Genomic DNA, 12975 nt, shown 5'->3' on the forward strand with positions numbered 1-12975 from the left:
GTACAGCATCTTCATATAACTTTTTTTTTTAAACACACTGTGACCAGAGCAATATAACATTACCATAGTAACACTGTACTACTCTGGGGAAGTGATCAGGATTTTTATTTTTTATTTTTTTTACACATTATGATTGCTTATAGTAATGAATTACATTGCTATAAGCAAGCATTTTACTGAATGAAACCAATTCATTTAGTTTGTTTTGTTGTGAGTAGCTGCAATTGGTCAAAGCTAATCACATGGTACAGATGGGCTGTGATTGGCCCTGTCTGTACCATGTGATCAGATTGACCAATAACAGCTAGCAGCACAATTGTACACAATGGGTGGCATGAAAGGAAGTCAAAGCCATCCATTGTTTACAACTGTCATGTGACCCGCTGTAATTGGTCACAGAGATCACACGGTACCGGCAGCGAGCTGGTACTCTGATCAGTCATCGGCTGTGTCCATCATATGACAGCCAAACATTATCTCCCAAAAGTGAGTACACCCCTCACATTTTTGTAAATATTTTATTATAACTTTTCATGTGACGACACTGAAGAAACAATGTAAAGTAGTGAGTGTACAGCTTGTATAACTGTGTAAATTTCCTGTCCCCTCAAAATAACTCAACACACAGCCCAATTAGCCATTTTCCCTCCCCGGTGTCATGTGACTCGTTACAAGGTCTCAGGTGTGAATGGGGAGCAGGTGTGTTAAATTTGGTGTTATTGCTCTCACTCTCTCATACTGGTCATTGGAATTTCAACATGGCACCTCATGGCAAAGAACTCTCTGAGGATCTGAAAAAAATAATTGTTGCTCTACATAAAGATGGCCTAGGCTATAAGAAGATTACCAAGACCCTGAAACTGAACTGCAGCACAGTGGCCAAGACCATACAGCGGTTTAACAGGACAAGTTCCACTCAGAACAGGCCTTGCCATGGTCGACCAAAGAACTTGAGTGAACATGCTCAGCGTCATATCCAGAGGTTGTCTTTGGAAAATTAGACGTATTAGTGCTGCCAGCATTGCTGCAGAGGTTGAAGGTTGGGGGGGTCAGCCTGTCAGTGCTCAGACCATATGCCGCACACTGCATCTAATTGTTCTGCGTGACTGTCGTTCCAGAAGGAAGCCTCTTATAAAAATGATAAATAAAGCCCACAAACAGTTTGCTGAAGACAAGCAGACTAAGGACATGGATTACTGGAACCATGTCCTGTGGTCTGATGAGACCAAAATAAACGTATTTGGTTCAGATGGTGCCAAGCATGTGTGGCGGCAAACAGGTGAGGAGTACAAAGACAAGTGTGTCTTGCCTACACTCAAGCATGGTGGTGGGAGTGTCATGGTCTGGGGCTGCATGAGTGCTGCTGGCACTGGGGAGCTACAGTTCATTGAGGGAACCATGAATGCCAATATGTACTTGACATACTGACGCAGAGCATGATCCCTTCCCCTCGGAGACTAGGCCACAGGGCAGTATTCCAACATGATAACGACCCCAAACACACCTCAAGACGACCACTGCCTTGCTAAAAGAGCTGAGGGTAAATGTGATGGACTGGCCAAGCATGTCTCCAGACCTAAACCCTGTTGAGCATCTGCAGGGCATCCTCAAAAGGAAGGTGGGGGAGCGCAAGGTCTCCAACATCCACCAGCTCCGTGATGTCTTCATGGAGGAATGAAAGAGGACTTCAGTGGCAACCTGTGAAGCTCTAGTGAACTCTTTGCCCAAGGGGGTTAAGGCAGTGCTGGAAAATAATAGTGGCCACACAAAATATTGACACTTTGGGCCCAATTTGGACATTTTCACTTAGGGGTGTACTCACTTTTGTTGCCAGCGGTTTAGACATTAATCGCTGTGTGTTGAGTTATTTTGAGGGGACAGCTAATTTACACAGTTATACAAGCTGTACATTCACTACTTTACATTGTAGCAAAGTGTCATTTCTTCAGTGTTGTCACATGAAAAGATATAATATAATATTTACAAAAATGTGAGGGGGTGTACTCACTTTTGTGAGCTACTGTATATATATGTATATGCATATGCATTATGTTGTTTTAAACTGAAACTCAAAGGGAAAGAAATATGTCTGTCATTGTACTTTCTTAATATAATATAACTAATATACACACACACATATACACACATTATGTATACAATATATTCTACCTTTCATTTTTTTTACTACAATTTTTAAAGTGAACAGAACTTGTGCCCAAAGCATGCAATGTTATTAGGTCACCCACTGGATTACTTTACCTCCATCAGAGTCAGGTAGGGCTTCTTGAGGTTGATAATGTGCAGATTCCCAATCACTGGCAAAGGCCGGGGTCCTGGTGGAAAGTTCCTAGGGCTTGTAATGCAGTCAGTAATAAAAGAATATATGTAGCGTATTACAGAGGCAGCTATGAGTGTCAGCAGTGCAGAGAAGATGAGCTCCATGGCTGCAGATGTCAGCAGAACTCTGAGGCTTTTAGAGAAAATAGCAGTTGTATTATATCAGGCACGCCTTTAGTTCTGAGACCTCCCACTTCTCCTGTAGCATAGACTAACTATACTGCGTGTCAGCATTTCAGGTTTTTATCACTTAAACTAAATCCTAGAGGGGCACAGAAGAGACTTCTCTCTCATAAAGGTTATAGAGGAGACTGATATTGCAGATTGCAGCAAAGAAGTCTTTTATTGCTCAATAGTAAAACAAAACAGCTTATTTGCAGCACAAAACAAAACTAAACAGTCCACACTCCTGGAGCAAAACAAATGTTTAGCTCACCAGCCGCAGAACTTGTCCCCTAATAGGTCCCTATCTGCATCAGGGGTCTCAAATGCCAGCTTAGCCATGTCTCAGTCACAAGCAATCCGCCACTCTTGTTCCTAAAAGTTTTCTGCTTCACACTCCACCTCATAGACAAATGCAGGCTGTTTCCTGTTGCTTTTCTGAACTTCCCTGCAGATGGGTAAACCCAGATTGACCAAAGTCCCCAGAATCAGGGTTTGGAGGCTCTTTCCCAACCAAAGTCTCTCTTATGCCGCGTACACACAGTCGGACTTTTCAGCTAGAAAAGTCCGACAGCCCGTCCAACAGACTTTCGACGGACTTTTGGCGGACTTTCAACAGACTTTCTAATGACCGGACTTGCCTACACACGATCGCACAAAAGTCCGATGGGTTCGTACGTGATGACGCACACCGGACTAAAATAAGGAAGTTGATAGCCAGTAGCCAATAGCTGTCCTAGCTTCGGTTTTTGTCCGTCGGACTAGCATACAGACGAGCGGATTTCTGGGTCCGGCGGAGTTACAATGTAAAGATTTGAAGCATGTTCCAAATCTAAAGTCCGTCAGATTTGTGGCTGAAAAAGTCAGCTGAAAGTCCGGGGAAGCCCACACACGATCGGATTGTCCACCGGACTTGGTCCGTCGGCGTCCGTCGGACTTTTGTAGCCGAAAAGTCCGACCGTGTGTACGTGGCATTAGCCTCTGAACTCCTGGTCCCAAATGAGGACTTACCAATCCTGAAACAATTGTAAATCAGTTTTCTTCTTTGCAACCAGACCACCCTGGAACCCCTCACCCTGTGTCAGAAACCATGAATCAGACTGAGACAGAAGTACAGTTAAATCACACTTGTTTAATAATAATAAAAAAAGGTAAACAGAGTAAACGTAGTCAAAACATAGCTAGAACATTCAGGAACCGAAACAGATAATCAGACAAGCCAAAACGTCAGGAAACCAGAGAATATCGTAGTAACAGCAAGCAGGATCTGGAGTCAGAAGGAATGACAGCCAAGGAACGCAGGAGAACGTCTCTAGACATGTGACCAAGGGGAAGGCAGAGATCATCTGGACTGGACGGCTTAAGTAGGCAGGACTGACGAGCAGGATATCATCAACAGGTGAGTCACTGTGGAGAGATAGGAGCTGCCAATTAGCCGACAGCTGAGCGGTCAGCCCAGAGATAGAAGGGCTGAGCCCAGCTCTGATACCCTGGATAGGTGGGAACCCATGAGTGCTCAAAAAGTGTCTTTTATTGTCCCCCTAAATAGACCACAACCCACATATTGGGGAAACATATCTGCCTTCCAAGACTCATCCTGTACAATACACACTAGCATTTTGGCCCTAAGACTAGAATGTGCATAGTTTAAAATATATTGTGCTATGGACTGTTCTTCTATGGACTGGATGTGAGCAGCACAGATGATCTAGCATCGTTTCACAGATAATCTTAAAATGACTATACACAATATATAACTGTACAATCTGGATTTACCATAATTATGTAATGTCAGGGCCTGGTTAACTATCTATTCAACTGATCCCTAAATCAGGCAGACCATTGCACTATATAGTTGTTAACTGGTCTAGTGATTTGATCACCTTTTCTTTTTTTGTGCGCTATAGTGTAAACAAAAAAGACCGACAATTTTGACAAAAAAAAAAAAAAGAAAACACATTTTTTTACATTCTGATATAAAATGTATCCAATAAAAAGATGTAAAAAAAAATCAATTTTCTTCATTTAGGCCAATATGTATTCTGATACATATTTTTGGTAAAAAAATTCCAATAAGCATATATTGATTGGCTTGCACAAAAGTTATAGCATCTAAAAACTGTTAAATATATTTATGGAGATTTTTTTCTAGTAATGGCGGCAAACAGTGACTTATAGCAGGACTACCATATTGCGGCGGATAAATCGGACACCTAACTGACACTTTTGACTTTTTTGGGGGACCAGTGGCACTAATACAGTGATCAGTGCTAAAAAATATGCACTGTCACTGTACTAATGACACTGGCTGGGAAGGGGTTGGCAGACAGCGAGTCCACAGTACCCACAAATCATTTTCCAATGTGTATAATCACAAAGGGAACGGGTCGCCAGGGGCAGGCATGCGCACCCTAGACCCGGGATTGAAGGGTCACATACTAGGCATCTGATCCTGCACAGCAGAGCCTCCTTGCCGCCGTATTTGTAAGTTAGGAGCATACTAACGGTCAGATTTTAGGACAACAGTCTGTCAAAAGACAATCCCCGGCCAACAATCTAATCGTGTGTACGAGGCTTAAGACTGGGATGCCATTAAAGTTCATGTGCATGTAAAGACAGGCGTCGCAATACTTTTGGTGATATAGTGTATGTCATATGCATCCAAATTAACGAATGGAACAAAAAACGGATTAATTCATTATCCAAATTATCAAATTCATTTTAAAATTGAATTCATTTCCCCATGGGCCCAAACTACTATCACTTCATGTGACGTCCTCCGAATGAAACAAATGCATTTGTTAATTTCGTTAAAACACTTTTGCAAATTTGTTGACATTCGTTACTATGTCCATTCGGAGATTTGCATACATCCGAATCTCTCCAAATTAAATTTTGGTCCGAAAACCGAATCATAATGAAACGCACATGTCTACTAATTAAAAAAGTGCTATGTGTATTCCCCACTATCCAGCGTAAGTATTCAAACCTAAAAACCTAAAATAAGCAAAAACGAAATACACAAAATTATCTAATGATTGTGTAAACCATTATTAATACGATAAAGCTACACAACAACATGCATCTACGTGAGTAAGTCCACAGTCCCAGTGCTATAAAACAGTTTGTGCGTATACACTTCTATCTGTCCAGTGTCCAATCTTATGCCCCATACACACGATCAGAAATTCCGTCAGAAAAAACTTGGATGGTTTTTCTGACGGAATTCCACTCAAGCTTGCCTTGCATACACACGGTCACACAAAAGTTCTCTGAACTTTCGTCCGTCAAGAACGCGGTGACGTACAACACTACGACGAGCCGGGAAAATGACGTTCAATGCTTCTGAGCATGCTAATTGTTTCCGAGCATGCATGATTTTTTTCAGCATCGGAATTGCCTACAGACGAACGCATTTTCGGATAGGAACTTTTTCTGACCGAAAAATAGAGAACCTGCTCTCAATGTTTTGCTGGCTGGAATTCTGCCAGCAAAAGTCCGATGGAGCATACACACGGTCGGAATTTCTGACCAAAAGCTCACATCCGACTTTTGCTGGCGGAATTTCTAATCATGTGTACGGGGCATTACATGCAGAATGCTAATAAGTAATACCTTTATTCTGAAGCAGATGATGTTGTGGCCTTTGTGAGTCCATGTGCCAGCAATTATCAATGTGCTATTCTATATGTACTGACTTCTCACAAAAATATCTGTGCACCACCTCTGCGTTAATTAAACACTCACCTCTACTTTTGCCCAATAATACATATAGGTCTCAGGCGCTTAAAAGGGTTGTAAAACCTTAAAAGGTTTTTTATCTTATTGCATTCTATGCATTAAGATAAAAAACCTTCTGTGTGTGGCAGCCCCCCCTAATTACTTACCTGAGCCCCTTCTCTCTCCCGCGATGTCCATGAGTGTCTAAGCCATCCAGGACACTCCTCCTGATTGGCTGAGACACAGCAGTGGCGCCATTGGCTCCCGTGGCGGCCAATCAAAGTCAGTTAGCCAGCCAATCAGGGGAGAGAAGAAGGAAAGAGAGCAGCGCGGGAATCTCTGATCAGGTGATCATCAATAATTTGGCAGTGGAACATCCTGGCATTGAGTGGAACTGAAATTTAACACCCGCGGTCCGTTCCGCCACTGTGAGATGGGAGGGTGGCCACCCATCACCGCTGCCACTCATCCTATCCCACCACCGCCACTCATGCCATCCCACCACCGCTGCCACTGTTCCCATCACCACAACCGCCACTCATCCCATCCCACCACCGCTGCCACTCATCCCATCCCATCACTAGGGATGGGCCAAACAGACCCCTGTTCGGTTTGCGCCAGAACTTTGGAACACTGCGAAAGTTCGGGCTTGAATAAAGAAACCCCATTGAAGTCAATAGGACCCGAACGTCATAAATTTAATTGTCCATTTTGAAGGCTTATATGCAAGTAATTGGGCATACAATGGTTATAGGGGTCCAGGTCCTGCCCTGGGGAACATGTATCAATAAAAAAAAAGTTTGTGAAAAACTTCATTTTTAAATGAGCAGTGATTTTTTGATTTTTAAAGTGAAAGCATAAAAATGAAAAATTCCTTCCAATATAGTGCCTGGGGGGTCCCCTTAGCCTACCTGAAAAGTGGCAGATCTGTACCATGTCTAGAATCTGCTGTAGCAATAATTGCATTTATAAAGCCAAAAAAAATGACATTTTTCCTGCAACACGCCTTTGTTTTGCTCAGCAACAGCTGGGGAGCTAGTGTGTATGATGAGGCCACAATGTAGTGCACTGGGAACAAGATTAGAGATTTTTTGGATACATTCTGGTGTCACTTTGACTTTGGATAGAAGTAACGGGTGCGGAAAAATTGGTCTTTGGGTGTCGTGGTGCCTTCCCACTGTAACCCTATAGAGGTACTCTTGATGAAAGCAAGAATTGGCCTTGCTGTAAAAAAATGCAATAATGTGCACCTGTCAAACAGGTGCTGAAAAATTGGGTGTTAATTGTGCCCATGAAACCAATACCAAACATATTCTTCCAGATGAAATGATTCAACACCCTCAAAGCTAGGCAGCCTCAAAGTCCTGCAGAAATTCCAGATCCCAAAAAGACTTAATTAGTGATATCGGCATCAGGGGCTTCATAGCTGGTAATCCAGGACTGATTCATTTTTATAAAAGTCAAATGGTCCACGGAGTCTGTGGACAGACTCGTTCTATGATCAGTAATGAAACCTCCTGCAGCACTGAATGCCCATTCTGAAAGCACGCTGGATGCAGGCCAGCCCAACAACTCAATAGCATACTGGGCAAGTTCTGGCCAGTGGTCTATTCTCATGACCCAGTAAGTCAGTGGATCGTCAGCTAGAAAGCTCTCCATCTCTGTTTTGGCCCCGAGGTAATCGTCCACCATGTAATGCAGACACTGCTAATGGGATATGGAAGCTGACAGCCCTGGGCGGCAAGGACTAAAAAAATGTCTCACTTAGGCGGACGCCTTCTCCAACGCTCCTCTCCTGACCAACAGAAGACTCAAATCGACGTTTTCCACCATACTGTAACCTACTGAGTTAGGAAAAACGTTCAATAAAATCCTCTTTAATGTGTCCTCAAGAGATTTTATCTTCTGCACTCTCTGTGGGGACAGGACGAGTTCTGAGACCTTTCCCTTATAACGGTGGTCAAGGAGGGTTGCTAAACAGTAATCATCCTTCTCCTTTATGCCACGTATTCTTGGGTCCTTTCGTAGGCTTTGAAGCATGAGGTTGCCCATGCGCCTCAAATTAGCCGAGGCTTGAGAAGCAGACTTCTCGGGGTCACTCAGGATGACAGCATCTGGAACTTTATCCTCACAGCCACGTAGTACTCCCAAGGGTCCTGGGGCTGGAAAGCCATCGCTTACAGATTGACACATGTCTTCCTCTTCTTCGAAGCCTATGAAAGTGCCAGAATCCTCCTTCTCATCCTTCTCCCCTCTCTCCTCCTGTGTGTTCTGTGACATAGGAATGATGGTGTCTGGATAAAGTGGGCCTTGAGAGGAAAGGAAGTCCTCCTCTTCCTCCTGCTACTCTGCCTCCAGTGTCCTGTCCATAATGCCACACAGAATCTGCTCCAGCAGGAACACAACAGGGATTGTGTTACTGATGCATGCACTTTCACTGCTCACCATCCTTGTGGCCTCCTCAAATAGTGACAATACAGTGCATGCAACCTTAATGATCAGCCATTGGCGAGGGAAAAAAAAGCCAAGGTGGCCTGAGACTGTTGTCGTGCCGTACTGGCACAGATACTTGTTGACGTCCCTCTACTGCATGTATAGCGGCAGCATTCCCAAAGTTGAGTTTCACCTGGTGGGCATGTCCCAAATCAAGCAGTTTACGGGCAGGGGGAATTCCCGCTGAATTTCTGCCAACCGAGCACTGGCTGTGTATGACCATCTGAAATGGCTACAGACTCTTCTGGCCTGTTTTAGTACATCTTGCAACCCTAGGTATGTACTTAGGAAACGCTGCACCACCAAATTGAGGACATGTGCCACAATGTGCACTTGTCCTCAATGTGCAAAATAACCCCCTGTGCTATACCATCATCCCTGTCAGTGGAGGCTGCTGAAAGGTAATGACTCGGTATCGCAGAGACAGACTGAAGTGGGTAAGGAGGAGGAGGAGAAGGAGGAGGAGGGACAGATTTTAGCCCCTTTTGTGTGGCTTTTAGGTGCTCTTGCCAACGGGCTGAGTGGTTGGACGTTAAATGCCTTGTTAGGCATGTGGTACCCAATGGTTGGTGTTTTTGCCACATTTGATGTGCCTGAGACACAGTTTGCAGATAGCAACAGTGCGATCTGCTACAGATGTGCTGAAAAAGGCCCAGACAGCTGAGCTTTGGGGAGTGGGCCGGGAGATAACAGCTGCAGAATGTGATGGAATAGGGTGGCTAGTCTCTACTCTTTCTTGATGTCGGCCTCCTTGGGGTTGTGCCGCCTCACCTTCAGTTTCACATCAGTGACCTCATCATCATCATCATCTCCATCTCCTCCATCTTCATCATTACCACTGGAGACAACTTGACAATATGCTGCGGTTTGGGGAACATGAATGCCAATTTGCCTACCAGTGTTCCTCCCTCTCTCTAGGCTCATGTTCCTGTCATCCTCAACCTCAGAACCAACATCTGAATCCAGTAATGGCTGGGCATCATCAAGGCGCAAGTGGCTGACGCTGTGGTCAAATAACTCAGCTGACTCCTCAATGGCTGATGTTGGGGCTATGGCAGGAATAGATGTGGACAAGGAGGCAGGTTTATCTACTCTGGCAACTGCAGCGGACTGCACACTTGTCTCTACTTGCGTGACAGAGGATGAGGAGGTTGAGGAAGGTTTAGTAAGCCAGTCCACCATCTCCTCTGCATGCTGTGGCTGGAAAGCATGGACAGACTCACTAAACAGAATAAATGATGCCCTGCCTGAGGACTGACCACCACATCCACCTTTGCCTGTGGACACATTTGTTGCTGGCCCCCTTACAGTGCCAAGGGAATGTCTGCCTCTCCTTGTTGTCCTCTCAGACATTATTGGGAGGGAGGGGCAAATGTAAAGAAGAAGTTGAAATCTGTACTTAGATGCACTTTAATCAATGTAAAGTCGTGTTTGGTGCACTTTAATTTGAGTACTCACACCCCACGGATACACTATAATATACTGCAATATAATGTGCCAAATGTACAGTAACGTACAAAATTATATGGCGTTAAACTGGCAGTAACGCAATAAAATAGACGGTGTTCAACCGTCACTACACTGACACTATCTGAACTGTCCCTACTCTAGCTATACACTAATGTCAAGATTACTGACACAGTCTCACTACACTAAAACTATCCGAGCTGTCCCTACTCTACACTAATGTATGTATGAATGATACTGTCTCAATACACTATAGTGAAACTATCTGAGCTGTCCCTACTCTAGCTGCACACTATGCAAAGCTGAATGATGGTCCTCCTCACTACACTCACACTATCCCTAGACTGACACTAAACTAATATTCTACACTGACAATTGAAGCAAAATAGCACAGTATAGCACACTAACTAACTAATAGCACTGAACAGAGCCCTGTTCTATCTCTCTCCACGCCGAAATCACACTGAAAATGGCTGCCATTGAAAGAATACGTTTATATTGTGGGGCAGGAATGAGCCATGATTGGATAAAGTCATGATGACAGTGTCCAATCATGACTCTGACAGTACTCTGTGCCCTGATTGGCTGAAGTTTTCACTGCTTCAGCCAATCAGGGCTTGCAATGCACTGTTCAGCGACGCAATGCATTGTGGTCGGTTCGGGGGGGCGAACAAATGGTCAAACGACTAGTTTGTTTGGATGTTCACCAAACAACAAAAGTTTGACCCTAACTTATGCTCGGGCCGAACCGCTCGCCCATTCCTAGTAGAGATAAAGAGGCAGATGCATTTTGATCCAAATGAGGATTGGCCCAGGGAAAAGGAACAAACTGAAACTGGAATAGCAGGAACAGATGCAGTTGTGAAAGGATGGGTACGGTTGGTCCAAGATCTTCATCTTTACTTTCCTGAACTGACTTTGAGGGCTCAATTACACTTGCTTTAAAGTGGTTCTAAAGGCTCAAGGTTTTTTACCTTCATGCATTCTTTGCATGATGGTAAAAAAAACACTTTTGTGCAGCAGCCCCCCCAATACTTACCTGAGCTAGACCTTCCTCCAGAGATGAGCATGAGAGCCTTAGGCTCTCCGGAGGCTCAGCCTCCTCATTGGCTAAGACAGCAGCAAGAGCCACTGGTGCCATAGGCGCGTTTAAGGTGTGGTTGTGGTGTGTTTCAATAGATGTGAATGGAGGCAGTTGCAAAGCCTCAACCCATGTCAAATTCTGCAGGCAGCATTATTTTTGCCTTTCAGCAACACAAAGCAACACTAACGCTGCAGTGTGAACAACTCCATCCTCTCTCTATTATAACAATTTTAAGTGGCATTGATAAGTGTTCGAGAAGCTTTAAAAACACGACCCAACCGCCTATTTTCAACGCCTGTGTAAAAGAGCCCTTAGAGCACACTGGTAGGGGAGCAAACATAATGTGCAGAACCGAAACATGAATTTTTAGTAGGACTGTGACATGCAGCAGATCTTTGAACTGCTGGGGGATTTGTAAGACCATTTGCAGGTTTGCAATGGATATCCGTCACACAAGGGGCAACATGAGACATACATTTCTGCATGAGGCTGGTGAAAAAGAGGCACAGCTCCATTTTTGCCAGTGTTTCTTCAGGGCAAGACAGCTGACCTGTTGAAATTGGAGAATGATTGTCAGCCTTTATAAAGGCCTTTTTAGAGATTTAACCTTTTCGCTGCCAGGACTGCAAATTGATCACAGCAAACAGGTACAATTGTGCTCATAAGTTTACATACCCTGGCAGAATTTATATTTTCTTGCCCATTTTTCAGAGAATATGAATGATAACACAAAAAACATTTGGTTAGTGTTAGAGTTTGGTTGAAGCCATTTATTATCAATCAACTGTGTTTACTCTTTTTAAATCATAATCACAACAGAAACTACCCAAATTACCCTGATCAAAAGTTTACATACCTCAGTTCTTAATACTATTGCTGTGTAAATGCCCATCATCCTTTCCCAAACACCTCCCATGTGAGAAGAGTGAGGTGGGTTGAAAGTGCATGTGCAGCCTTGCTTACTCAGGTATCTTTCTACACTGAGAGTGTCCAAGTTGGAAGGAAGTTGCAGTTCCTTTGCTGCTCCTACAAAGTTAGGGCCTCTAAATGCAAAGAAGCGTCTAAGAGCATTAATGAAATTTGAAGTGTCCATTGATTCAATCACTTTAATATGGACAGCTCGGATAGACATGCAGGTAAATATGACTGCCCAGCATTTACTGTTTGAATATCCCCTTTTGGTGTACCAGGTGGTGACAGACCAGGGACCAAAAACATCAGATCCAACATTAGTACAAAGGCAGATCCATGCTAAGTCTGTCAGATGGTAAATTGACCATCTTTTGTCTCTAAAACTAGACATGTACACTGACAAAAAATGTGTTAGTTTTCATTTTATTAGTTTTTCACTTTTTTCTGAAATTCGAAAATTTGGAAATTCGAAAATCCGAAAAACTGAAAAAAAAGAAAGAAAATCAGTAAAATTTTAAATAACTAACTAATAATAAATAACTATAAATTTTTAGGTATTGGAATTTCCTTTCAAATTTGGCTGTTTGTGAACGTAACGAATACAAATTTATCTGAAGTTGCAAATTATCCAAAATAATGAATGCCACATCTAAACAAATGGAATGGAACAAATGAATAATAAATAATAATAAGGTTTTATCATTATTATTGTTATTTATTATTATTAAATTGTTTCGTTCAATTCGTTTAGATACGGCATTCGTTATTTCAGTTAAATCGTAACTTCGGATAAATTCATA

At 43.2% G+C, this 12975-nt stretch overlaps 1 protein-coding gene across 1 annotated transcript in view; it reads right to left on the bottom strand.

Annotated features, from left to right (window-relative positions):
- LOC141141151 (uncharacterized) overlaps positions 1-2492 on the bottom strand; it is a 193800-nt gene extending 191308 nt beyond the window's left edge. The window contains exon 1 of the mRNA XM_073628855.1: positions 2260-2492. Coding sequence (XP_073484956.1) covers positions 2260-2442 — 183 coding nt within the window. The 5' untranslated portion in view covers positions 2443-2492. The remainder of the gene's footprint in view (positions 1-2259) is intronic.
- Positions 2493-12975: the final 10483 nt, after the last annotated feature.

Source organism: Aquarana catesbeiana, linkage group LG04 (genome assembly GCF_042186555.1).
Source record: "Aquarana catesbeiana isolate 2022-GZ linkage group LG04, ASM4218655v1, whole genome shotgun sequence".
Lineage (NCBI taxonomy): Eukaryota > Metazoa > Chordata > Amphibia > Anura > Ranidae > Aquarana > Aquarana catesbeiana.